Below are 26,574 nucleotides of genomic sequence, written 5' to 3'. Positions count from 1 at the left end.
GCTGTTCCCTATTGTTAATACTGTTTTGTTTTGCGGACGAGAGATTACCACTGAGGGGGCACAGGGTTGATGGACAGCTGTCAATAGGTGAGGATGCAAGTGGAAATGATGATAAATTTAGACCCTGTTAAGATTCCGAATTGAGGCAGGAGATGTAACTCTAAAAAGCCATCTCGACAGTGCTGGTGCTAATGCGACATTATCTGAGCAATGGCATTCGGAACGAAATTGTTGGCACTGCCGATGATTTGCTGTGTAAACAACATGTTGAGAAAATTATCAAATGTAAGTTTTTCAGTGTGGTGACAGATGGAATTGCTGTATTTGTGGGACAGAACAGTTTGCTCTTCGTGCTCGATATGATGATAAAGACAAAAATGTTTTCATCAGATTTGTTCTTGTTTATGATTTTCGTGACTGGCTCTGGCTGATGCTTTAAAAGAAAACAAGAAAATATCAGCGGCGTTTTCAATGAATGTACTGCAAAAATTCGAAGAGTCCTGTCCAAAAGCAATTTACGTTCACTGTGCTAACCATTCATTAAATTTAGGTCTTAGCCACTCATGTACCGTTTCTGCAGTCAAGAAGTCTTTAGGTGGCATAAACAAAATCATCGCGTTCTTCAGATCGTCGCCGACCGGAGTGGCCGAGCGGTTCTAGGCGCTACAGTCTGGAACCGCGCGACCGCTACGGTCGCAGGTTCGAATCCTGACTCGGGCATGGATGTGTGTGATGTCCTTAGGTTAGTTAGGTTAAAGTAGTTCTAAGTTCTAGGGGACTGATGACCTCAGCAGTTAAGTCCCATAGTGCTGAGAACCATTTGAACCATTTCAGATCGTCCCTTAAGAGGGAAAAAGTACTGACGTATTACAGGTTCATACCGAAAGCAAGAACAAGGCTTATGAAATTCTGCGAGACCCAGTGGGTAGAAAGGCTGGATACAATTTCCATGTTTGTTGAAATGTTTCCTCTTGTCACTGAGTCTTTGTCCGAAATAGAAGAATTCCCAGATACACAAACTTCAAGCCAGGCATTTTCATTTTAGGCAGCAATGCAGGAACCGACATTCTTGGTGTTAATGGTTGTAGCTGTTCACGTTTGCCAGTTCACTACAGTCAAAATAGACAGACATTAATGCACCCCAAGGAGAAAAAAAAGAAAAAAAAAAGAAAAAAAAGATTACAGTTTCAGAAAAAAATGGATGATTTATTCAAGAGAAAGAATTTCACAAATTGACCAATTGCGGACAAGATCATGTAACATTAACAGTCAATTGAACACAGTGACAAGTGAAAGCAGAGCATAGATGTTCCGTATTGTTAATATTGCTTTGTTTTGCGGACGAGAGGGATTACCATTGAGAGGGCACAGGGATTATTGACATCTGTCAATAGGTGAAAATGCAAGCAGATATTCGGCTTGGCGTTGATTGATAAGAGTTGTTGTGTCCTCGTGAGGGATATCGTGCCAAATTCTGTCCAAATGACGCGTTAGATCGTCGGAATCCCGAGCTAATTGGAGGGCCGTGCCTGTAGTGCTCCAAACTTTCTCAACTGGGGAGAGATCTGGCGACCTTGCTGGGCAAGGTAGGGTTTGGCAAGCACGATGACAAGTAGCAGAAACTCTCGCCCTGTTTGGGTGGGTATTATCTTGCTGAAATGTAAGCTGAGGATGGCTTACCATGAAGCGCAACAAAATGGGCCGTCGAAAATGTCGACATGCTGCTGTGCTGTAAGGGTGCCGTAGATGACAACCAAAGGGGTCCTGCTATGAAAGGAAATGACACACCAGACTATCACTCCTGGTTGGCCGGCCGTATTGTGGGCGACAGTTTGGTTGGTGTCCAACAGTTGTCTGGGGCTTCTCTTGCCACTGGTCATTGGCGCTTAATTCGAAGCAGGACCCATCACTGAAGACAATTCTACCCAGTCAGTGAGATTCCAGACCGAAGATGTGTCTGGAGGCGCCCTGGACAGCAGTAGGATACCAACCACGACGCGAGTTTCTACTACATCTAGGTCGCCTGATCTCTCCAATTGAGAACGTTTGGAGCGTGATGGACAGGGCCCTCCAACCATCTTGGGATTTTGGCTATCCATGCGCCAGTGGGACAGAATTTGGCACGGCATCCCTGCAGAGGACATCCAACAACTCTACCAATGAATGCCAAGCCGAGTAACTGCTTGTGTAAGAGCCAGAGATGGACCAATGCGTTATTGACTTATTCAATTTTTGAAGCTCTTTCTCTTGAATAAACCATTCAGTTTTTCTGAAATTGTAATGATTTGTTTGTGTGTACGTGTACATCACATCTACCAATTTCTGACCCGTTAAGATAGTTCCTTTATCTTGGGCCTTTTTTGTGTCAGTGTGCATTTGTGTTGATGTGAGTATCTAGAAAAGGAAATTGAAGATTTTTCGATCGCGTTTCCATCGAGTGATAAGGAGGTAGAAGTGTGGCAGATCTTATTGGAATCACGCTACAAATTTCAAGAATCACGGGGAAACAAACACAGCGCCCCAACTTCGGGACACAGAGACCTGAATAGTATTTCAGGCTTTCAGTTATTCTTCCTTTCATAGACTATTTCATCAACTAGCTGAAGGACAGGTTTGTAAATCATAAGGGGATTCAAAAAAAACATACAAACTTTGTTACTGAGAAACATGTCTGCATCTACATACGTACTTCGTAAACCAGCGTACGGTGCATGGCAGAGCGTACTTTGTACCACTACTGTTTCATTTTCTGTTCCACTCACAAATCGAACGCGGAAGAAACAACCGTCTAAAAATCTCCGTACGAGCCCTAATTTCTCGCATCTTCGGCCGAAGAATTATTGTGCAAGCGGCCTCAAATTCCTCCAGGGATCTCGCATTGCAGTTCACGAAACATATTCTAATACGTGCTGATCGAACTCACCGGTGACAAATCTAGCAGCAATCCTCTGCATTGCTTTGACGTCTTCCTGTAATGAGACCTGTGGGGATCCGAAACTCTCGAACAGCACCCAAGAATGGGTCACCCTAGCGTTTTATACCGCTGTTCCGTTCATGGATGAGCTACACTTTCCCAAAATTCTCCCAATAAAACAAAATTCGTCTTCCTTACTACCAATCTGACATTCTCATCCCATTTCATATCGCTTTGAAAGGTTTAGCTTAAATATTTAATCCAAGTTACTGTGTTAAGTTGCACCCTACTACTGCTGTAATCGAACGTTCCAGTACTGTTTTTCGTACTCATCCGCATTAATTTACATTTTTCTACATTTAGAGCAAGCTGCCATTCATCACACCAATTAGAAATTTTGTCAAACGAGGAGAACACTGCAAGTGCCACAAACCGATTTCCCAGAAATTTCGCCCAGTGGAAGAGGAGCCAAAATAAGTGAACATGTGTCACGGCGTACCCGTAGACACTCGACCGTTTCTGAGAATATGACCAAAGTTTTCGTCGTACTTTAGAACATATAGATTACTACTGATTACGTGGTAAATAAGTGTATTAGTGTGCCGTTTAAGTGTACCATTAAAGGTTTCATTTTTCTTTACGTAATATAGCAGAAAACGCGAAAAGACCGTACAGTCGCCGGCCGCGGTGGTCTCGCGGTTCTAGGCGCTCAGTCCGGAACCGCGGGACTGCTACGGTCGCAGGTTCGAATCCTGCCTCGGGCATGGATCTGTGTGATGTCCTTAGGTCAGTTAGGTTTAAGTAGTTCTAAGTTCTAGGGGACTGATGACCTAAGATGTTAAGTCCCATAATGCTCAGAGCCATTTGAACCATTTTTGAACCGTACAGTCGTATTTTCTGTTTACGATCTTCTGCAGCAAATCTATAGAATTTCGTTTAGTTGTTCCTTGCTCTCTCCAGCAATTTAACTTAGCGTACTTCTTCATTATTCAACTAGCATTTCCGGAAAGTAGCGTAAAGTTTAAGTTGTTGTTTCAGAAACTTTGCACTTTTGTTTTTGTTTACACACAGTTGCGTATAGGCCAAATTTGTGTAACCATATTTTCGTGTTTATCTGTAATTTTACTGACTTATTCTTAATAAACTATTACGTTTATCATGAGTGAAAAGTGCTTGACTTGCCGTAGAATTGTTAGGTCGGGGCTTTGGTGTGATGGGTGCTGTAGTTTTTTCCATGTGGGTGACTGTAGTGGCGTGGGAATAGGGGAAGTAAATGAGACTCATCAGTGGTTTTGTAGGATTAGTAGTAGAGACAGGAAGATACTAGAACAGGAGGGGAAAATTGCCGCCCTTCAGGCTGAGTCAGACAAGGCCAGGGGAGATCTTGACAGGTTAAGTAGGGAGAAGGGTAAAGAGAGGTGGGAAGTGGCAACAGGCAACAGGAGGAACAGGCCTAGAACTTTGTCTGACAGCTTTATGGTGAATGTGGAAAATAGATTTGACCTGTTTCTTCAGTTAGAAGCTGGTGAGCCTCAAGTAGTTGCAGGTGTAGACAGGGCACAACAAACTTTCAGCAGCAAATTGAAAAGTAAGAATGTAGAGAAATCAGTAAAGAGAAAGAAAGTGTTGTTGTTAGGTAGTTCCCATGGAAGAGGTGTTGGCCAACTTTTGCAGGATGAACTACGATCAGAATACCAGGTCACCAATTTTTTTAAACCTAGTGCTGGTCTGGAGCAGGTGACAGAGGATTTAGGATCACTTTGCAAAGATTTCACTAAGGAAGACACCGTGGTTATAGTGGGTGTGGCAGGTAACAGTATTGACAGAGATCCTGGGTACAGTATAGAGTGTGACCTGGCGAAGATTGCATCAGCATTGAAGCATACTAGTTTTGAGTTTGTATCTGTTATTGGGCGCCATGACCGACCTCATTTGAACTCTTCTGTCAAGAGAGTTAATTTGGAGCTGGAACGGCTGCTCATGTCGGGTGCGGGGTCACACATTGGTGTGGTTCATGTTGATTCTCTCAGTAGGTGGGATTATACTAGGCATGGCCTTCACCTCAACAGGAAGGGGAAGGGTAAATTGGCTGGGGAAATAGCAGGAAAGTTAAAGGGGGGAGGCACTGTCATGAGTAGTAAAATACCAGTGGTTATAGGATTCAGAAAAGACCCTTTTTTAGGGTAGGGAGGACAGAAAGAAAGCAAATTTTAAGAGAGGTTAGAACTGAGACAAACCTTCAGTTTGAGAAAGAAATCAAAAAACAGAATTCCAGCTTATTACATCAGCATAAACAGCCACTGGTTAAGAATTTTCAACTGTCAGCAGATATTTTAACACCACCCAATTTTAACTCAGTCAATGTGAAATGTCAGCTATCTTTATTGCATCAAAATATTCGAGGACTGAGAAATAAAATTAATGAATTAACTATCTGCATAGATGAATTAGAGTCCTCAAACCAAGCTGACATAATCTGCCTCTCTGAACATCATGTGACCACTGGTATAGAACTTTTAAGTGTTACAGGGTTTAGGTTAGCATCTCACTTTTGTAGATCAGAAATGGAGAAAGGAGGAGTTGCCACATTCATCAGGAACTGTCATAAATTTAAGAACATAGACATTCATAAATTTTGCCTAGAACAGCATATGGAAGCATGTGCAACAGAATTAGATTTTCACAAAAAATCCTTCATAATATTAAGTGTATATCGAGCACCTGCAGGTAACTTTAATCTGTTTGTAAACCACCTTGAAGCTGTACTGGCCCATTTAACAACAAAAAACAAAGAAATAGTGGTTGCTGGTGATTTCAATGTAGATTTCCTTAAAGACTCTCCCAATAAGAACTTATTTGAGTTAGTAACACTATCATTCAACTTAATTCCCACAGTAAAGTTCCCCACTAGGATAGCCACTTGCTCACAGACAGCCATTGATAATATCTTTATAGAAAAGTCCAATGAACAAAATTATATTACAAAACCAATAGTCAATGGCCTCTCAGACCATGACATGCAGTTCCTTCTGTTAAATGTTAATACTGAACAGGATATAAAATCTGTTAAATCTGAGCTCAAGAGTGGTAAGCCAAAAATTGATTATTTTAGGACACTCCTCAGAGACATTCACTGGACCGATGTTTACAGTGTTCATGGCATGAATGAAAAATATAACATTTTTGCTAATAAAGTGCTTACCTTATTCGAACACTGCTTTCCCCCAAAACTTACCAAGGTTAGAGCAAAGTCTACAAAGAAGCCATGGATTACTCGAGGAATAGGGGTATCTTGTAAAACAAAAAGAAAACTGTATCTGTCAATCCGAAACATTTCCAATGTTGATGCTATAGCACATTATAAGAAATACTGCAAAATATTAAAGACTGTAATACGGATGTCAAAGCAAATATATTACAAGGAAAAGATAGTCATATCAGATAACAATCTAAAGACAATATGGGATATAGTGAAGGAGGAGACCGGTAGAACCAGACGTGAAGAGGAACAAATAGCATTAAGAGTAAATGATACATTGGTGACAGATGTGTATAGTGTTGCAGAACTTTTTAACAAACATTTTATAACTGTTACTGAAAAGATGGGGTTGTCAGGTTCGGTAGATGCTGCTATGGATTACCTTAGACCAGACATTTCAAGTAACTTCCATAATATGAATTTGACCCTCACTACCCAACAGAAATAATGTCCATCATAAAATCTTTGAAATCAAAAACATCTAGTTAATTAAAGAATGTGATTCTGAGCTAAGTAACATATTAAGCTATCTGTGTAACCAGTCGTTTATCAGTGGAATATTTCCTGAATGGCTGAAATATGCTGAAGTTAAGCCATTGTTTAAGAAGGGAGATAAAGAAATAGCATCAAATTTCCGTCCAGTTTCACTGTTGCCAGCATTCTCAAAAATTTTCGAAGAAGTAATGTACAGTCGTCTTTACAACCATCTTATCTCAAATAACATACTGTCAAAGTCACAGTTTGGATTTCTAAAAGGTTCTGATATTGAGAAGGCTATCTACACTTACAGTGAAAATGTGCTTAATTCATTAGACAAAAAATTGCAGGCAACTGGTATATTTTGTGATCTGTCAAAGGCATTTGACTGTGTAAATCACAATATCCTTTTAAGTAAACTAGAATATTATAGTGTAACAGGAAACGCTGCAAAATGCTTCAAATCTTATATCTCTGGCAGGAAACAAAGGGTATTATTAGGAAAGAGACATGTATCAAGCTATCAGGCATCATCCAACTGGGAACTAATTACAGCCGGCCGAAGTGGCCGTGCGGTTAAAGGCGCTGCAGTCTGGAACCGCGAGACCGCTACGGTCGCAGGTTCGAATCCTGCCTCGGGCATGGATGTTTGTGATGTCCTTAGGTTAGTTAGGTTTAACTAGTTCTAAGTTCTAGGGGACTAATGACCTCAGCAGTTGAGTCCCATAGTACTCAGAGCCATTTGAACCATTTGAACTAATTACATGTGGGGTCCCACAAGGTTCCATTTTGGGGCCCTTACTTTTTCTTGTGTATATCAATACCCTTTCATCAGTAACATTACCAGATGCCAAGTTTGTTTTGTTTGCCGATGATACAAACATTGCAATAAATAGCAAATCAAGTGCAGTCTTAGAAAGATCAGCCATTAAAATATTTGTGGACATTAGTCACTGGTTCCTACCCAATTCTTTGTCACTAAACTTTGAAAAAACACACTACATGCAGTTCAGAACTTGTAAGGGGTGTCCCAAGAGTATATGTCTAACATACGATGACAAGAAGATAGAAGAAGTGGACAGTGTTAAATTCTTGGGATTACAGCTTGATAATAAATTCAACTGGGAGGAGCACACCACAGAACTGCTGAAGCGTCTTAACAAATCTCTGTTTGCAATGCGAATTTTGTCAGACATAGGGGATATAAAAATGAAAAAGCTGGCATACTATGCTTACTTTCGTTCCATAATTTCATATGGGATTATTTTTTGGGGTAATTCATCAAGCACAAAAACGTGCAGTAAGAATTATATGTGGTGTGAACTCAAGAACATCCTGCAGAAGCCTGTTTAGGGAACTAGGGATACTAACTACTGCTTCCCAATATATTTATTCCTTAATGAAATTTGTCATTAAAAATACACTCCTGGAAATGGAAAAAAGAACACATTGACACCGGTGTGTCAGACCCACCATACTTGCTCCGGACACTGCGAGAGGGCTGTACAAGCAATGATCACACGCACGGCACAGCGGACACACCAGGAACCGCGGTGTTGGCCGTCGAATGGCGCTAGCTGCGCAGCATTTGTGCACCGCCGCCGTCAGTGTCAGCCAGTTTGCCGTGGCATACGGAGCTCCATCGCAGTCTTTAACACTGGTAGCATGCCGCGACAGCGCGGACGTGAACCGTATGTGCAGTTGACGGACTTTGAGCGAGGGCGTATAGTGGGCATGCGGGAGGCCGGGTGGACGTACCGCCGAATTGCTCAACACGTGGGGCGTGAGGTCTCCACAGTACATCGATGTTGTCGCCAGTGGTCGGCGGAAGGTGCACGTGCCCGTCGACCTGGGACCGGACCGCAGCGACGCACGGATGCACGCCAAGACCGTAGGATCCTACGCAGTGCCGTAGGGGACCGCACCGCCACTTCCCAGCAAATTAGGGACACTGTTGCTCCTGGGGTATCGGCGAGGACCATTCGCAACCGTCTCCATGAAGCTGGGCTACGGTCCCGCACACCGTTAGGCCGTCTTCCGCTCACGCCCCAACATCGTGCAGCCCGCCTCCAGTGGTGTCGCGACAGGCGTGAATGGAGGGACGAATGGAGACGTGTCGTCTTCAGCGATTAGAGTCGCTTCTGCCTTGGTGCCAATGATGGTCGTATGCGTGTTTGGCGCTGTGCAGGTGAGCGCCACAATCAGGACTGCATACGACCGAGGCACACAGGGCCAACACCCGGCATCATGGTGTGGGGAGCGATCTCCTACACTGGCCGTAAACCACTGGTGATCGGCGAGGGGACACTGAATAGTGCACGGTACATCCAAACCGTCATCGAACCCATCGTTCTACCATTCCTAGACCGGCAAGGGAACTTGCTGTTCCAACAGGACTATGCACGTCCGCATGTATCCCGTGCCACCCAACGTGCTCTAGAAGGTGTAAGTCAACTACCCTGGCCAGCAAGATCTCCGGATCTGTCCCCCATTGAGCATGTTTGGGACTGGATGAAGCGTCGTCTCACGCGGTCTGCACGTCCAGCACGAACGCTGGTCCAACTGAGGCGCCAGGTGGAAATGGCATGGCAAGCCATTCCACAGGACTACATGCAGCATCTCTACGATCGTCTCCATGGGAGAATAGCAGCCTGCATTGCTGCGAAAGGTGGATATACACTGTACTAGTGCCGACATTGTGCATGCTCTGTTGCCTGTGTCTATGTGCCTGTGGTTCTGTCAGTGTGATCATGTGATGTATCTGACCCCAGGAATGTGTCAATAAAGTTTCCCCTTCCTGGGACAATGAATTCACGGTGTTCTTATTTCAATTTCCAGGAGTGTATATCACTTTTTCAAACCAACAGCTCAATTCATGGAATCAATACTAGGAATAAGAATAATCTTCACAAGGATTTAAAGTCACTTAGTCTAGTACAAAAAGGTGTGCATTATTCAGGAACACACATTTTCAATAACTTGCCAGCAGCCATAAAAAGCTTAACAATCAATGAAATTCAGTTTAAGGGAAGCCTAAAGGATTTATTGGCGACCAACTCCTTCTACTCCATTGATGAATTTCTTAGTAAAACCAACTGATTTGTATATAAGTACAACATAACTTCTGCAGAATTTCAGTGCAGTAATGTGTTCATTGAAAATTTGTGTGTGTGTGTGTGTGTTTGTGTGTGTATGTGTAAGTATAATCTAACTTCTGCACCATTTCAGTGCAGTAATGTGTTCATTGTAAATAAGTATTACAGTAGTTGTATTACATGTTTATTACCTTATAAATAAATAAAAAACTTTTTTATTTTAAATTCAGTGCATTAGTATTTGTACAATGACTCTTACTATTCATTAAAAAATGACGATCATTCCACTTGGGACCTGTGGAATGGTACATTAGCTTATTTGTTTTAGTTGTAAATATTTGTCATGTATTGTTGTTTTTCTGACATGTTCCACATCCTGGGGGACCATCTCACTACGGATCAATTGGAATGAAAGTAAATCTAATCTAATCTAATCTTAGTGCGCGATAGCGCATTCCAATTGTTGGCATACTGGCTAGCGTTGTGGTCTCTTACTTTCACGTCCCGTGTTCAAAATCAGATGGTTTTTTATTTTATGTATTTATGTTTTCATTATATACCCATGCCTGTAGAACGTTACTACATGAATGTGTCTAATCAAGTTTGGAAATACAGGGACGTTATTGATGCATTCTCTTGGGTCATACCGGTCGTAGAAACATTCGAAACATAGAACTTCCGAACACCACGATCATCGCGTAAAGCAGGTTTGCCACAGCGACATTTTTCGTATGAATCTCACTCGGGAAAGAAACTTCGTTAACATTTCTGTACATTTCATACACTGGCGATAATTTCACTGCTAATCAGGCATAACGGATCACTTTTCCAAAAACTGACTCTTATAATTGATTATGGATCGAAATACATTACAGAAATTTCACCAGAAAAATTTCAAATAATTTTTCAATTCATTTATTTTTGTTAGTAAATTCACCAAACGTACAATTAGTAGATGAATAAAGACAACTTTATTTCAGTATACACTGGACAACATTCATGTAGCAGCGTTCTATGAACATGGACAGACAAATGAAAAACAAAAATAAAAATTAAAGTAATAATCGCGTTTCCAACATGGGATGCAAAACTGTAAATCCGGGACGCTAGTCACTGTGCCACCACTTCGGTTGAACTGTTTGTTCGCTAAGAGGTTCATACAGTACCTAGAGAACTATTGACTGTCCTTTTCTCAGAAACGGTCGAATATCTACGGATAAGCCGAGACATGTGTTCGCTTCCTTCTTCCACTGAATGAAGTTTCTGGGAAATAGGTTTATCCACTGAGTGAAGTTTCTGGGAAATCGTTTTATGGCACTTGCCTTGTTCTCCTTGTAAATCATCGTGTATATCCCTACAGTCACTCTACTACGACACCACATAATCATCAGCAAACACCTGTAAACTGCTGCTCACCATGTCCTTGAGGTCATTTATGTATGTAGAGAATAAAAACGGTCCCATCGAACTTCCCTAGGGCACTCATGACAATACGCTTCTCTATATTGAACACATGTTAGCTGTGGATACATCTTCTTACAGGATTGGAGTGGTGCTTTCTCATAACATTGGTTTGTTTGACAGACCTATTGCTTTTGCCTTGTGAACTCATAACAAAGCAAAGTGTAACTACAGTCTGCTTGAGAAAGAGACGCTTGCCATCGTCTATGGTGTTACGAAACTCCACCAGTATTTGTACAGTCAGAAGTTCTACTTGCTGACAGATCATTGGTCTTTGACAGCCTTGTTTAATCCTGGCTAATCTGTCACACCTCGAACAATGTAAATGTTGCAAGATTAGGCCCACTGCCAAACATTCGAATGCTGACATATTATCTCGGTTACTGGTTGGTGCCAACAAAGCGTTTGATTCATATGAGGAATCATGTTTCCTAATTGGTTCTCAGGATTTTGCAAGTCTTCGGAATTTTCCTCTCGACTTTCAGTGTTTTGTACTGAACTGCTTCTGATGCTCTGCAGACTGTGCGCCATAGATGGTCATGCAGTTTGAGAGAAATTCCCCACCCAATATCGCGACACTATTTTATTGCTTTGCCACACACTGTCTGTACGATTACGTCTTCACACAGAATGATGATGCATAGTTTGTGATTTCTCAATCCCTACAGCGAGAAGTTCTGTCTATATTACACCACAGTCATTGGGGTGTAGTCTGCACAAAGCAACCGGCCCACCATCATTGTACTTGGCAGGACATGTACTCTCAGATGATCAAATAACCATACATTCCAAAGTTTGCGCAGAAAATCACAGTGCCGTCACAACGGTTTTTTGAGTGGACACATCCATCCAGATTGTGACAGCGCATTCATATTGGTTTTATGAGTCCGTCCTGGGACATGTGAACTTAAAGTAAGTTTCCTCTTGTTGTCCCCATGACATCCACCACAACTGCAAGTACGGTATTGACTTTGTTTTCTGACTTTGTCTTGAAGGTCTTCCTGAGGTCATTTTCTTGGACAATAACATACAATTCATGTTAGATGCTTTCCATCAGTTTTGTGCCACCAGTGGCATACACCGTGATATTGAAAATTTTGTTGTCTTCCTACCACTCCTTGCCATGTTAGGGGAAGATACTGGCAGAATTGTTACGTGGCCCGAGGCATGGCAAATCTTCTGCGGTCATCACAGAATCAATTCATTCTACGAGTTTGGACAGAGTTTCAGCAGTCTTTTGCAAAGTCTTTGGCAAGCAACAGCACTGGGAGTGTGGAGTCATTAACAAAGCAATCAGGCTTCTGTCTTATGTTCGCCACAGTTCTGTTGGCCCACTGCAGCACCACCAAAACCAGCTATGCCATGCATTGAGTATCTTAGGGATTCTGCCACAGAATGTTTGTCCACAGACCCAGCACATCAGCGGAGCCTACACCTGCAGTTGCAGCCATCTCTCCTCCAGTTGAAGCCAGTGTCGTCCCTGTGGTGCCCACAGAGATGGATGCACCACCACCATTGGCACCGACATCACCAACATTGGCTCCCACTCAGGTGCCCAAACCGATGTCAGTGGACCAACCACCCCCAGAAGATCATCATACTGCTCTAGAAGATCTTTCTCGATGTGGGCATGCATCGTCTCTGGATTTTTGGCCGGTGATCCCAGTCATTCCTCGCAGTGGATATCGGGGTATGAACAGGGAGGTGCCATCACATGTGATCACTCTAAGCTTGTTGATACCAGTGCCTACCAATTTTAATTGTATATTAAAGCACTGAGGATGGTCACTAAGTGACCAAAAATCGATTTTGCAGATAATAAAACAAAAAAAATACGACCAATGCTGATTCTCCTTCCAATTCTCACAACTTTGTTAATGTCATAATCTAGATGTTATGAACTCGACATGTGCATTCATTGTTATCATTATTTCAATTAGCACTGTGGTTGTAAAGCCAGATCTGCAGACTGTGAGTATGCAAGAGTGAAAGTCTTTGGAAATGATGTTTTTTCCAGTTGTTTCTACCTACATTAAAAGTCTGTCTTCATTATTCTTTCTTAGTTGAAGGTCTTTACCTTTTTGTTTTGTCTTACTCAATGACTTCTTGTTTGCTGATACTGTTTGCGTCTTCACAAATTTTGTCAGATTCCATACCTGGTTGTTGTTGTTGTGGTCTTCAGTCCTGAGACTGGTTTGATGCAGCTCTCCATGCTACTCTATCCTGTGCAAGCTTCTTCATCTCCCAGTACCTACTGCAGCGTACATCCTTCTGAATCTGCTTAGTGTATTCATCTCTTGGTCTCCCTCTACGATTTTTACCCTCCACGCTGCCCTCCAATACTAAATTGGTGATCCCTCGATGTCTCAGAACATGTCCTACCGACCGATCCCTTCCTCTGGTCAAGTTGTGCCACAAGCTCCTCTTCTCCCCAATTCTATTCAATACTTCCTCATTAGTTATGTGATCTACCCATCTAATCTTCAGCATTGTTCTGTAGCACCACATTCGGAAAGCTTCTGTTCTCTTCTTGTCTAAACTATTTATCGTCCACGTTTCACTTCCATACCTGGCTACACTCCATACAGATACTTTCAGAAACGACTTCCTGACATTTAAATCTATACTCGATGTTAACAAATTTTTCTTCTTCAGAAACGCTTTCCTTGCCATTGCCAGTCTACATTTTATATCCTCTCTACTTCGACCATCATCAGTAATTTTGCTCCCCAAATAGCAAAACTCCTTTACTACTTTAAGTGTCTCATTTCCTAATCTAATTTCCTCTGCATCACCCGACTTAATTCGACTACATTCCATTATCCTCGTTTTGCTTTTGTTGGTGTTCATCTTATACCCTCCTTTCAAGACACTGTCCATTCCATTCAACTGCTCTTCCAAGTCCTTTGCTGTCTCCGACAGAATTACAATGTCATCGGCGAACCGCAAAGTTTTTATTTCTTCTCCGTGGATTTTAACACCAACTCTGAACTTTTCCTTTCTTTCCTTTATTGCTTGCTCAATATACAGATTGAATAACATTGGGGATAGGCTACAACCCTGTCTCACTCCCTTCCCAACCACTACTTCCCTTTCATACCCCTCGACTCATATGACTGCCATCTGGTTTCTGTACAAATTGTGAATAGCCTTTCGCTCCCTGTATTTTACCCCTGCCACCTTCAGAATTTGAAAGAGAGTATTCGAATCAACATTGTCAAAAGCTTTCTCTAAGTCTACAAATGCTAGAAACATAGGTTTGCCATTCCTTAATCTTTCTTCTAAGATAAGTTATAGAGTCAGTATTGCCTCACGTGTTCCAACATTTCTGCGGAATCCAAACCGATCTTCCCCGAGGTCAGGTTCTATCAGTTTTTCCATTCGTCTGTAAAGAATTCTCATTAGTATTTTGCAGCTGTGACTTACTAAACTGATAGTTTGGTAATTTTCACATCTGTCAACACCTGCTTTCTTTGGGATTGGAATTATTATATTCTTCTTGAAGTCTGTGGGTATTTCACCTGTCTCATACATTTTGCTCACCAGATGGTAGAGTTTTGTCAGGACTGGCTCTCCCAAGGCTGTCAGTAGTTCTAATGGAATGTTGTCTACTCCGGGAGCCTTGTTTCGACTCAGGTCTTTCAGTGCTTTTTCAAACTCTTCACGCAGTATCATATCTCCCATTTCATCTTCATCTACATCCTCTTCCATTTACATAATATTGTCCTCAAGTACATCGACCTTGTATAGACCATCTATATACTCCTTCCACCTTCCTGCTTTCCTTTCTTTGCTTAGAACTGGGTTTCCATCAAAGCTCTTGATATTCATGCAAGTGGTTCTCCTATCTCCAAAGGTCTCTTTAATTTTCCTGTAGGCAGTATTTATCTTACCCATAGTGAGATAAGCCTCTTCATCCTTACATTTGTCCTCTAGCCATGCCTGCTTAGCCATTTTGCACTTCCTGTCGATCTCATTTTTGAGACATTTGTATTCCTTTTTGCCTGCTTCATTTACTGCATTTTTATATTTTATCCTTTCATCAGTTAAATTCAATATTTCTTTTGCTACCCAAGGGTTTTTACCTATTTACTCCTCTGCTGCCTTCACTATTTCATCCCTCAAAGCTACCCATTCTTCTTCTACTGTATTTCTTTCCCCCATTCCTGCAATTTGTTCCCTTACGGTCTCCATGAAACTCTGTACAACCTCTGGTTCTTTCAGTTTATCCAGGTCCCATCTCCTTAAATTCCCACCTTTTTGCAGTTTCTTCAGGTTTAATCTACAGCTCATAACCAATAGATTGTGGTCAGAGTCCACATCTGCCCCTGGAAATGTCTTACAATTTAAAACCTGGTTCCTAAATCTCTGGCGTACCATTATATAATCTATTTGATTCCTTTTAGTATCTCCAGGATTCTTCCATGTATACAACCTTCTTTCATGGTTCTTGAACCAAGTGTTAGCTATGATTAAGTTATGCGCAGCGCAAAATTCTACCAGGCGGCTTCCTCTTTCATTTCTTAGCCCCAATCCATATTCACCTACTATGTTTCCTTCTCTCCCTTTTCCTTCTCCTGAATTCCACTCACCCATGACTATTAAATTTTCGTCTCCCTTCACTACCTGAATAATTTCTTTTATCTCATCATACATTTCATCAATTTCTTCGTCATCCTCGGAGCTAGTTGGCATATAAACTTGTACTACAGTAGTAGGTGTGGGCTTCGTGTCTATCTTGGCCACAATAATGCGTTCACTGTGCTGTTTGTAGTTGCTTACCCATACTCCTATTTTTTTATTCATTATTAAACTTGCTCATGCATTACCCCTATTTTATTTTGTATTTATAACCCTGTATTCACCTGACCAAAAGTCTTGTTCCTCCTGCCACCGAACTTCACTAATTCCCACCATATCTAACTTTAACCTATTGATTTCCCTTTTTAAATTTTCTAACCTACCTGCCCGATTAAGGGATCTGACATTCCACGCTCCGATCCGTAGAATGCCAGTTTTCTTTCTCCTGATAATGACGTCCTCTTGAGTAGTCCCTGCCCGGAGATCCGAATTGGGGACTATTTTACCTCCGGAATACTTTACCCAAGAGGACGCCATCATCATTTAATCATACAGTAAAGCTGCATGCCCTCGGGAAAAATTATGGCTGTAGTTTCCCCTTGCTTTCAGCCGTTCGCAGTACCAGAACAGCAAGGCCATTTTGGTTAGTGTTACAAGGCTATATCAGTCAATCATCCAGACTGTTGCCCCTGCAACTACTGAAAAGGCTGCTGCCCCTCTTCAGGAACCACACGTTTGTCTGGCCTCTCAACAGATACCCCTCCGTTGTGGTTGCACCTATGGTACGGCTATCTGTATCGTTGAGGCACGCAAGCCTCCCCACCAACGGCAAGATCCATGGTTCATGGGGGGGCCATACCTGGTATCTGTAGTATTATATAATTAGATATATCTAAAAACAAAGATGATGTGACTTACCAAACGAAAGTGCTGGCAGGTTGATAGACACAAAAACAAACACAAACATACACACAAAATTCAAGCTTTTGCAACAAACTGTTGCCTCATCAGGAAATAGGGAAGGAGAGGGAAAGATGAAAGGATGTGGGTTTTAAGGGAGAGGGTAAGGAGTCATTCCAATCCCGGGAGCGGAAAGACTTACCTTAGGGGGAAAAAAGGACGGGTATACACTCGCACACACACACATATTATATAATTAGAGATAAACATAATACATGTGATGTTATTTAGAGGACATTGAATGTGACGTATATAAGGCCTACTTTGAACATATAAATGGAAACATTTTCGAAAAATCAAATAAGTAACAAATACATAAATAAGCCCTTACTTATTTGAATTGTATGTCTCATTTTTTTGTTTCATCTGTTAGTCATAGATGCAATAGTTGCAGTAATTGTTCAGATGTTGTGCTATCAAGCTGTAAACATTTGTGGTACTCGACTGCCCAGTAATAGTATAGACCGTCTAGTGATCACATTACAGTAAATCATTTGTTTAGTACATTTTTACACTAAGATTTGTAGGGGACAGTAGGACACATAGAAGTGGAAAAAATATTTTTCACTGCCAATCATCCTGTAATTTTAATACAGATCTATGGTTTTCACACTTTGAGGTATAATTAGTCAAGTATCAAATGCCCTCATAAAAATGCACTATGAATGGTAATGTCTAAGTTACATGTCATCAGGTAAAAATAGGTAAATGCTTCATTCAGTCCCACACATGGGGTACCATGAACCATTGTACACAGTTTCATTAGGAGAACTTCATTACATGACTGTTCCCAGATTCAGTGTAATCTTCATAATTTTCTCAACCAAAACATATAATTAATGGTATGAATATAACAGAGGGAAACATTCCACGTGGAAAAAATATATCTAAAAAGAAAGATGATGAGACTTACCAAACAAAAGCGCTGGCAGGTCGATAGACACACAAACAAACACAAATATACACACAAAATTCAAGCTTTCGCAACAAACTGTTGCCTCATCAGGAAAGAGGGAAGGAGAGGGAAAGACGAAAGGATGTGGGTTTTAAGGGAGAGGGTAAGGAGTCATTCCAATCCCGGGAGCGGAAAGACTTACCTTAGGGGGAAAAAAGGACAGGTATACACTCGCACACACACACATATCCATCCACACATACAGACACAAGCAGACATATTTAAAGAAAAAGAGTTTGGGCAGAGATGTCAGTCGAGGTGGAAGAGTAGAGGCAAAGAAGTTGTTGAGAGACAGGTGAGGTATGAGTGGCGGCAACTGGAAATTAGCGGAGATTGAGGCCTGGCGGATAACGAGAAGAGAGGATATACTGAAGGGCAAGTTCCCATCTCCGGAGTTCGGATAGGTTGGTGTTGGTGGGAAGTATCCAGATAACCCGGACGGTGTAACACTGTGCCAAGATGTGCTGGCTGTGCACCAAGGCATGTTTAGCCACAGGGTGATCCTCATTACCAACAAACACTGTCTGCCTGTGTCCATTCATGCGAATGGACAGTTTGTTGCTGGTCATTCCCACATAGAATGCATCACAGTGTAGGCAGGTCAGTTGGTAAATCACGTGGGTGCTTTCACGCTTTCGCATCCCGCAGAAGCAAATAACCAGAGCCACTTCCTCATCCCCTCAAACCCAGAATCCCCCACAGAAGAACCACAAAAGTGCCCCACTTGTGACAGGATACTTTCCGGGACTGGACCAGACTCTGAATGTGGCCCTCCAGCAGGGATACGACTTCCTCAAATCCTGCCCTGAAATGAGATCCATCCTTCATGAAATCCTCCCCACTCCGCCAAGAGTGTCTTTCCGCCGTCCACCTAACCTTCGTAACCTGTTAGTTCATCCCTATGAAATCCCCAAACCACCTTCCCTACCCTCTGGCTCCTATCCTTGTAACCGCCCCCGGTGCAAAACCTGTCCCATGCACCCTCCCACCACCACCTACTCCAGTTCTGTAACCCGGAAGGTGTACACGATCAAAGGCAGAGCCACGTGTGAAAGCACCCACGTGATTTACCAACTGACCTGCCTACACTGTGATGCATTCTATGTGGGAATGACCAGCAACAAACTGTCCATTCGCATGAATGGACACAGGCAGACAGTGTTTGTTGGTAATGAGGATCACCCTGTGGCTAAACATGCCTTGGTGCACAGCCAGCACATCTTGGCACAGTGTTACACCGTCCGGGTTATCTGGATACTTCCCACCAACACCAACCTATCCGAACTCCGGAGATGGGAACTTGCCCTTCAGTATATCCTCTCTTCTCGTTATCCGCCAGGCCTCAATCTCCGCTAATTTCCAGTTGCCGCCACTCATACCTCACCTGTCTCTCAACAACTTCTTTGCCTCTACTCTTCCACCTCGACTGACATCTCTGCCCAAACTCTTTGTCTTTAAATATGTCTGCTTGTGTCTGTATGTGTGGATGGATATGTGTGTGTGTGCGAGTGTATACCTGTCCTTTTTTCCCCCTAAGGTAAGTCTTTCCGCTCCCGGGATTGGAATGACTCCTTACCCTCTCCCTTAAAACCCACATCCTTTCGTCTTTCCCTCTCCTTCCCTCTTTCCTGATGAGGCAACAGTTTGTTGCGAAAGCTTGAATTTTGTGTGTATATTTGTGTTTGTTTGTGTGTCTATCGACCTGCCAGCGCTTTTGTTTGGTAAGTCTCATCATCTTTCTTTTTAGATATAAAACATATAATTAAGCACATATGTAGTCAATCACACATATTATTGTGAAATTATTGAACATCAATGGACTGGGAGTTAGTTCCAAATTTAAAATCTTGAGTTTTGTCTCTTTGACACCTCCTGTTTAGTGGATTTTGCTGCACATAAACTATATTATAATCTGGAACAGATGCCTCATCTCTGATTTGAGGAAAAAAGAATTTCCCATGCATTTTGTCATCCTTTCCTAAAAATGATAACTGGTAGTCCACTGCACCATCTTTTGGTTTCAAAATGTTCCCCATGCAGTGAAGTGACTTTCTGTTTTTCAGTTCAAACAAGTCAGAATGAAATCATCTGTTTCTGGGAATTTGTCCCAAGCCACAATATTCTTATGAGATTCATCAAACAGGTCCAGATTGGCATTACTCTCTTTGTACTGAACTTCATTCTTCTCTGCATCAAATTCCTGCTCATAAGCTTCCTTTTGGCCTTTTTTATAGGTTGTGTTGTGACTTTGAACAATTTTTCCTCCCACATATCAGTATACTTTCCTGTGTTTATTGCTGCTCTTTCTGTTCTCAGCTTTTGGATATCCTCAATTTCTTGGAAAAGATGTTTGAGTATGTGGCACTACAGATGGTCATGCATACTTCCAATCTTGTGACTGACTGACACTGCAAGAATAAGTTTGAGACTCCTATGCTGGATATGTTACATTCTTGTTATGCTGTAAAGAATTAGCATGTAAAGTTGTTCCATTATTATCCTCAGCTCCATCTGTCACCTCACTGACCATAACATCTGAATTGGTAAATATGTCTTCATCAAAAGGTAAAGTTAAAAGCAGAACGCATGTTAATAGGTGAGATCTGTCATGAACAATTTGGATCCATTCAGGCACATCATAAATTGTAGGAGGAACGAACGCCTTTAGCTTGTAGGAGTTTAAGTTTAGTGCAGAGTAGTAACTACCCAGGGTGCGATTTGTGCTTTTACCAGTGGGGGGGATGTCTTAGGGTGTTAGTAGAATTATATATGTTACTAGCTTGGAGCGTGGCATTACGCATGGTTAAACAGCTATTTATAAATAGATGTTAATGCCGAAACTCAGTATTGACGCATATGCCCTATCAGAAAAGCCATCCCTTGTTATATCTTTAAAAGTACATTATAGGTAAAGCTTATTTACAAAATCATCTACATGTGGGTACAGATATACGAGGAGAATTCAAAAAGTAGAGGCACATTTGTGAAAAGTTGTACTTACTCCGATGATAGAAAACTGAAACATTTTAATAGTAAGACTTATTAAAAACTTTCAGTGCTCGGTTCCACAAATTTAAATTATATGTAAAGTTTTACTCCAGTGCGTGGGAAATAAACATCCCAGGTTGGGATGCATAAACTAAAACCAGAGGAGGGGATGGTCTGATGCAGAGGGGGGGAAATCCCCCCCATCCCCCCCTGCAAATCGCACGCTGTAACTACCCTTGAATGAAGAGAACACATCTAGAGGCTGCAGTTTGTCTTGGGTATATGGGACTATAGTGAGCATGAAAATTCCACTGGCCTTTTTAAAAGATCATAGACAGATGGCTTTTGTGTTTGTGTAAAATCAGAAGCGAATGACTGTTTTTGCTACTACTGGATTTGAAGAACTTGGTTGTAAATAGTTGTAAGGGACAGCCAACGAGAAATAGATTGCATGTAAAACATGATGTGCTTTATTCATATTAGTTGATAGCTCCTTTATAAACTGAGAAATAGTAACTCTGCCTCTTATTTCAGATTCTCACTAATGAGACCTTTGTCAGGATGTGTGCAAACAAACCATCGGGAGTACCAAAAATATGGCTGCCTGTAACAGTAATGTGTGCAGTGTTCGTGCCAAGAAAATGCTTTTCAGCAACGATTTGTACTTATCTGAGTATGATTGAAATAACTATGACAGAGATAAAGTTCCTGAATATGTTCCTGAATGTATATGAGCTCCAAATGATGGTAGATTTGAATAATTATTTAAGCAAGTAACAACATTAAGATGTGTTCCTTACCATTGTTTACATGAATTTATGTGAAAAATAATTTATTAAGGGAATAAGGCATAGAATGGCACCAACAGAAAATAATGTAAATAGCAGGTAAACATAAAAGCTGGGAATGTGAAAAGAGGTTTTAATAACATAATATTAATACATGAGAATCAAAAACTGAAGTACCCATCTTAATATTAATTATATAAGGGCGCCAGTAAAAGTTATATAATTCCATAGGTACTTGCTGAAGATCTGAAAAAAATTTTAAAAAAATTATGTGCATACATAGCTATTAAGAAAAGTAAAAGGAAGTAGACATGCACACATTAGGAAAGGATTTCTCTGTCTCTCACACTGTTACCAACTTCTAATCCATAAACTGCCAAGGTGGTATGGTAGAAATTACACACTTGAGTAATAACGTTTCGTGAAATCACATTCTCTGGATGTTCATATTTACAGTAACTCACACATAGTGGGTGGCTACAATACCACAAATGCTAGCTCATTGATGTTGTCAGCAGTGGAAAACAAAACCGCATCTCGTGGTCTCATGGTCGCGTTCTCACTTCCCGAGCACGGGGCCCCGGGTTCGATTCCCGGCGGGGTCTGGGATTTTCACCTGCCTCGAGATGACTGGGTGCTTGTGTTGTCCTCATCATTTCATCATCATTCATGCACGTGGCAAGATTGGACTGAGAAAAGGTTGGGAATTTGTACGGGCGCTGATAACCGCGCAGTTGAGCACCATACAATCCAAACATCATCATCAGCAGCATCATCTAGAAAACAAAAAATTGTAGTAACGAAGTCTTCTGAGGCAACATAGGTGTTCATAATCTTGTTCATTAGCATTTTTTCGTTTTTTTGAAAAAAAGAGTAAATGGATCTAACTCCATGTTCATTTGCTGCCATTACCACAAAATTTGAAGTAAGTTTCTAATTTTCAGTTTCTTAATTTTGAATAGCTATGACTTCCTGTATTATATGGAAACGGTATTTGTTTTAAGCTAGGCCTCAAAGAAGAACACTAACAGATAGGGCTGAAATCTGTAATGCTTCCTCTTCAGCCTTTCTTATTCTTTTCCTCATAGTGTTCAAGTAAAAACCAAAAATCTGCATAGTGTTCAAGTAAGAACTAAGAATCTGCATGTGAATGACCTTCAATTAATTATGTAAAAATATTTGACTTTCCTTACTTTGTAAACACAACTGCTCGAATTTCGACCACATATGATACTATTATATATAAAATTATGATCAAATAACAATGTCCTCAAAATTTCTTAATCACATGTATGGGGAAAATGTTTTTCCCCTACTGACTTGAAAAATAACCTACATTATCATTTTCAATCAAGATAATTTCTTCAGTTTTAGCCTCAAAGTGTGTAACACTTCCAATTTATCTGGCAGGGCAATCTGAACTTGAAGATTCTCCTGCCACATCCACATTTACTGCTACACTCTAAGCACACTTGTTTGGGCCTCATATACTGCAAAATTACTTTTTTTTGTGGCTACCATCCTTTTGTAGGGCAGAAGCTCTCATGATTTGTTGGCAACAAGTTTTCCTATGTTAGATGGTGAGCCTTATTGTCGTTGTTGTGGTTGCTGCAGCATATAAGCATATACTGCAACATTTTAGTGGTCTTGTTAAGGGGTCACTTCTTCCAGCACCCCTCCACCACCTCTTCTCCTCTCAATTTTGTGGAGATGGCATACCTACCCCTTCATCTTCATATACACCTTCTTCTGCTTCTCCTGCAAATTGTGGGGTCTCTTATGGAACCTGAAGTCAGATTTACTTGTTTCAGATGCCGGTGATTGAAGATGAATGGCATGCAAAAGGAAGTGTATTCAGCCAGGTGCTTCACTTCCCCATTGTTTGGGAGCAATTGATGAGAAGCATATAGTCCTACAATGCCCCGTCAGTAGTGGGAGATTATCTTACAATTACAGAGGGCCACTTAGCACCATGTTGCTTGATGTTGTTGATGCGAGTTACAACTTTGGCTGCCAACAAAGGATTTCAGAAGCAGATGTTTCCCCCTTGCGGGTCCGGGGGTTAGAATAGGCCCGAGGTATTCCTGCCTGTCGTACGAGGTGATTAAAAGGAGTTTCACTTGCTTTGGCCTTTATGTGATGGTCCCCTGTAGGGTTTGGCCTCCATTCTTCAAAAGTTTCCTGAAGAGCATGCCAATTGGGGAAGGGCACCTTATAAGGTGCATTGTGTCCATCGTGCATTGAGATCTTTAGCCCAATTTCTTGTCGTTGCATTGCAGTCCTGCCCATTCTCCATCTCTTGGGTGAGGGCACATTCCTAGGTGCGTTTTCCACTATGCACTACACAGTGTTGATTTCTGTGTCGATGATGACCATGGACTTCTTTGCACCTGATATCCAGCATGGTAGCCAGTCTGTTGTGGTGGGGCCGCCATGTACCCTGTTGGTTGTAACCCCCTGACCACACAGGGATTGCTCTGCTGATGCCTGCGCCGTTAACTCCCCATGTATGCCAAAGGGTAGATGCCCATCCCCCTGGGGCATCGACTCCCGGCAATGGCTATCGTGCCAGGTGGCCTTTGCTGTGGCTGGGTGGCGCCCATGGGGAGGGCCCCTGGTCAGAGTGGGTGGCATCAGGGCAGATGACACGCGATGAAGCGTAGTCCAGGGCTTCACAACATATGTGCTCGCGGAGCAAGCTGTGAGCAGCAAGGCGCGAGCACGGAGCAGCGCGAGCACGCTACCCCCACTACCGGACCAGAGCAGAGAGTGGGGAAAGTCATGTGGGGCACACAACAGCTGCCGCCAGTCAATGTAAATCCGCGGCCACCTGCAGGGATATCATTCACGAATTATTACTGCAACAAATGAAACAAATAAAGGAGAATGTACACATGCCACATAATTTTATTAGCTTAGTGTATGCCTCTACATTCGCATTAATGTGTGAACTTTTACACAGTAAAAGGTGTCACTGAAGTGTGGGATTCTCGGTTATCTTGTACTTTTTGCCCTTTACAATTGCGTCTATGTTCGGAGTAATTGTTCTTGTGCATTGTAGGCGCAGCGTGCAGTTTAAATTTCGATCAGACAATGCGTTTCTCAGGGGCGTCTTGTTACATTTCATTGCAGAGAACAGTTGTTCACAAACATACGTGGAACCGAACATTGATATTATTGTAGCCGCCAGTTTGTGCAAACGAGGAAATCTATCCTGAGGGAAGTGTCTGTAGAATTCCAAAATGTTTTTCTTGTTCTGAAATTTGTCTCTGTATTCTCTGTCACACTGCAGGTCATTAATTTCTTGCTGCAGCTCAGGACGAATCTCTTAAATATTCGCTGAATATGTAGAGAACAGATCAAAATCACTGTCTAGTGCTGTCAGATCTTGAAAGCGCTGGTCAACTAAACTATGTGAATAACGTCCACAGTCTTTGTGAACATCTTGCATGGATGATAATTTAGGAAAATGAGCTAGGTTTCCTGTTTCCAGCTGACTCACCCAAAGTGTCAATTTCATTTTAAAAGCTCGTATTCGATCTATGAAATGAGTAATTAGCAGATCTTTACCTTGTAGTAAAATGTTCAAAGCATTCAGATGGCTAGTTAAATCTGCTAAGAACGCGAGATCACATTCAAACGTGCGCGCGCATTTCCCCTCCCTCCCCTCCCTCCCTACTCCGCGACCTTGCACCTGCTCGCGAGCACGTGCCTGAGCAGACGCGAGTACTCGCGCTCAAAACCGGCCAGTTGTTAAGCCCTGGCGTAGTCCATCATCTCTTGCTGGTGGTGAAGCACCAGCAGTGTCTAAGCGACCACGAGCTCAATACAACACACAGAAGTATGACCCCAAATCGTTCCCCTTCCTGGCCACAGCGTGGAGGAACGTCAGGCTAAGGATGGCAGCGGATCTTATTCGCCCCGGTACCTTGTATGTTCGAGAGCTGATGGGGAATCTTTCATGACGATGAAGCCTCAGTTTTTTATTGAGCATTTAGAGGACAAGTTTGGGGAGGTGGAGGGCTTGTCCAAAATGAGATCTGGGTCAGTCTTGATCAAAACAGCGTCCTCTGCCCAGTCACGGGAGTTACTCGCTTGTGACAAGCTGGGGGATGTTTCTGTAACCATCACGCCCCATAAGAGAATAAATATGGTCCAGGGTATCATATTTCACAAAGACCTACTTTTGCAGTCTGACAATGAGCTGCACGCCAATTTAGAGTGGCGAGGTGTATATTTTGTGCGGGTTGTCCACCGGAGTCTGAAGGATAATCAGGTTGCCACCAGTGCCTTCATCTTGGCCTTTGAGGGAGTTATATTGCCCAAGGAGGTCAAGGTGATGGTCTACTGAGGTGATGTAAAGCCCTATATCCCTCCCCCGATGCAGTGTTTAAAGTGCTGGAAGTTCAGCTATATGCCTTCCCGCTGTACTTCCAGCATCACATGCCGAGATTGCAGACACCCATCACATCCCAATACTCCATGTGCCCCACGTCCCATCTGTGTCAACTGCAGAGAGCACCATTCACCTTGCTCGGCTGACTGCAGGATTCTTTCTCCAGAAAGAAAGGAAAATCATGGAGTACAAGACCCTGTACTGACTGACCTACACTGAGGCTAAGAGAAAATTTGAACGCCTGCATCCTGTGCGTATGACATTGTCTTACACTGCCACTACAACAATTCTGGCACAATCAGCTCTACCAACCCAAGTCACCTCTCAGAGCTGGACTACACCTGCCCTCTTGATGGTGGTGGGCATTTCCCTCCTTGTTGCTCCTGCACCGCCTAGCTCAGGAGCAACAAACCCCCCGCCCCCCCAACCATTGGGGACGTCTGCCCCCACTTCTAAGCCAGAGAAGCGTAAGTCTTCTTCGGCTTCTCTCGCTACGAAGGGGTCCCTTGGGTCACTCCTTTCCCAGGTTTCTGCTAGTGGGAAAGAAGACACCCGCCAGTGGCTAAAGAGCTCAAAAGCAGCTGGTCGTAGGGCTTCATGCTCATCCTCAGTCCCGGAGACTGAGCCAGTGAAGTCCTCCCAGCCAGGGAAACCCAAGGAAGCTCTGCGGCTGAGGATGGGGTGGAGATTTTGGCGTCTG

At 42.4% G+C, this 26,574-nt stretch overlaps 1 protein-coding gene across 1 annotated transcript in view; it reads left to right on the top strand.

Moving 5' to 3' along the window:
* The window catches only part of LOC126242525 (uncharacterized), a 444,557-nt gene extending 431,677 nt beyond the window's left edge, over window positions 1-12,880 (top strand). Inside the window, exon 4 of the mRNA XM_049948098.1 lies at window positions 12,616-12,880. Coding sequence (XP_049804055.1) covers window positions 12,616-12,815 — 200 coding nt within the window. The 3' untranslated portion in view covers window positions 12,816-12,880. The remainder of the gene's footprint in view (window positions 1-12,615) is intronic.
* Window positions 12,881-26,574: the final 13,694 nt, after the last annotated feature.

Source organism: Schistocerca nitens, chromosome 1, assembly GCF_023898315.1.
Source record: "Schistocerca nitens isolate TAMUIC-IGC-003100 chromosome 1, iqSchNite1.1, whole genome shotgun sequence".
Classification (NCBI taxonomy): Eukaryota; Metazoa; Arthropoda; class Insecta; order Orthoptera; family Acrididae; genus Schistocerca; species Schistocerca nitens.
This window is presented reverse-complemented; position numbering and strand designations above follow the sequence as displayed.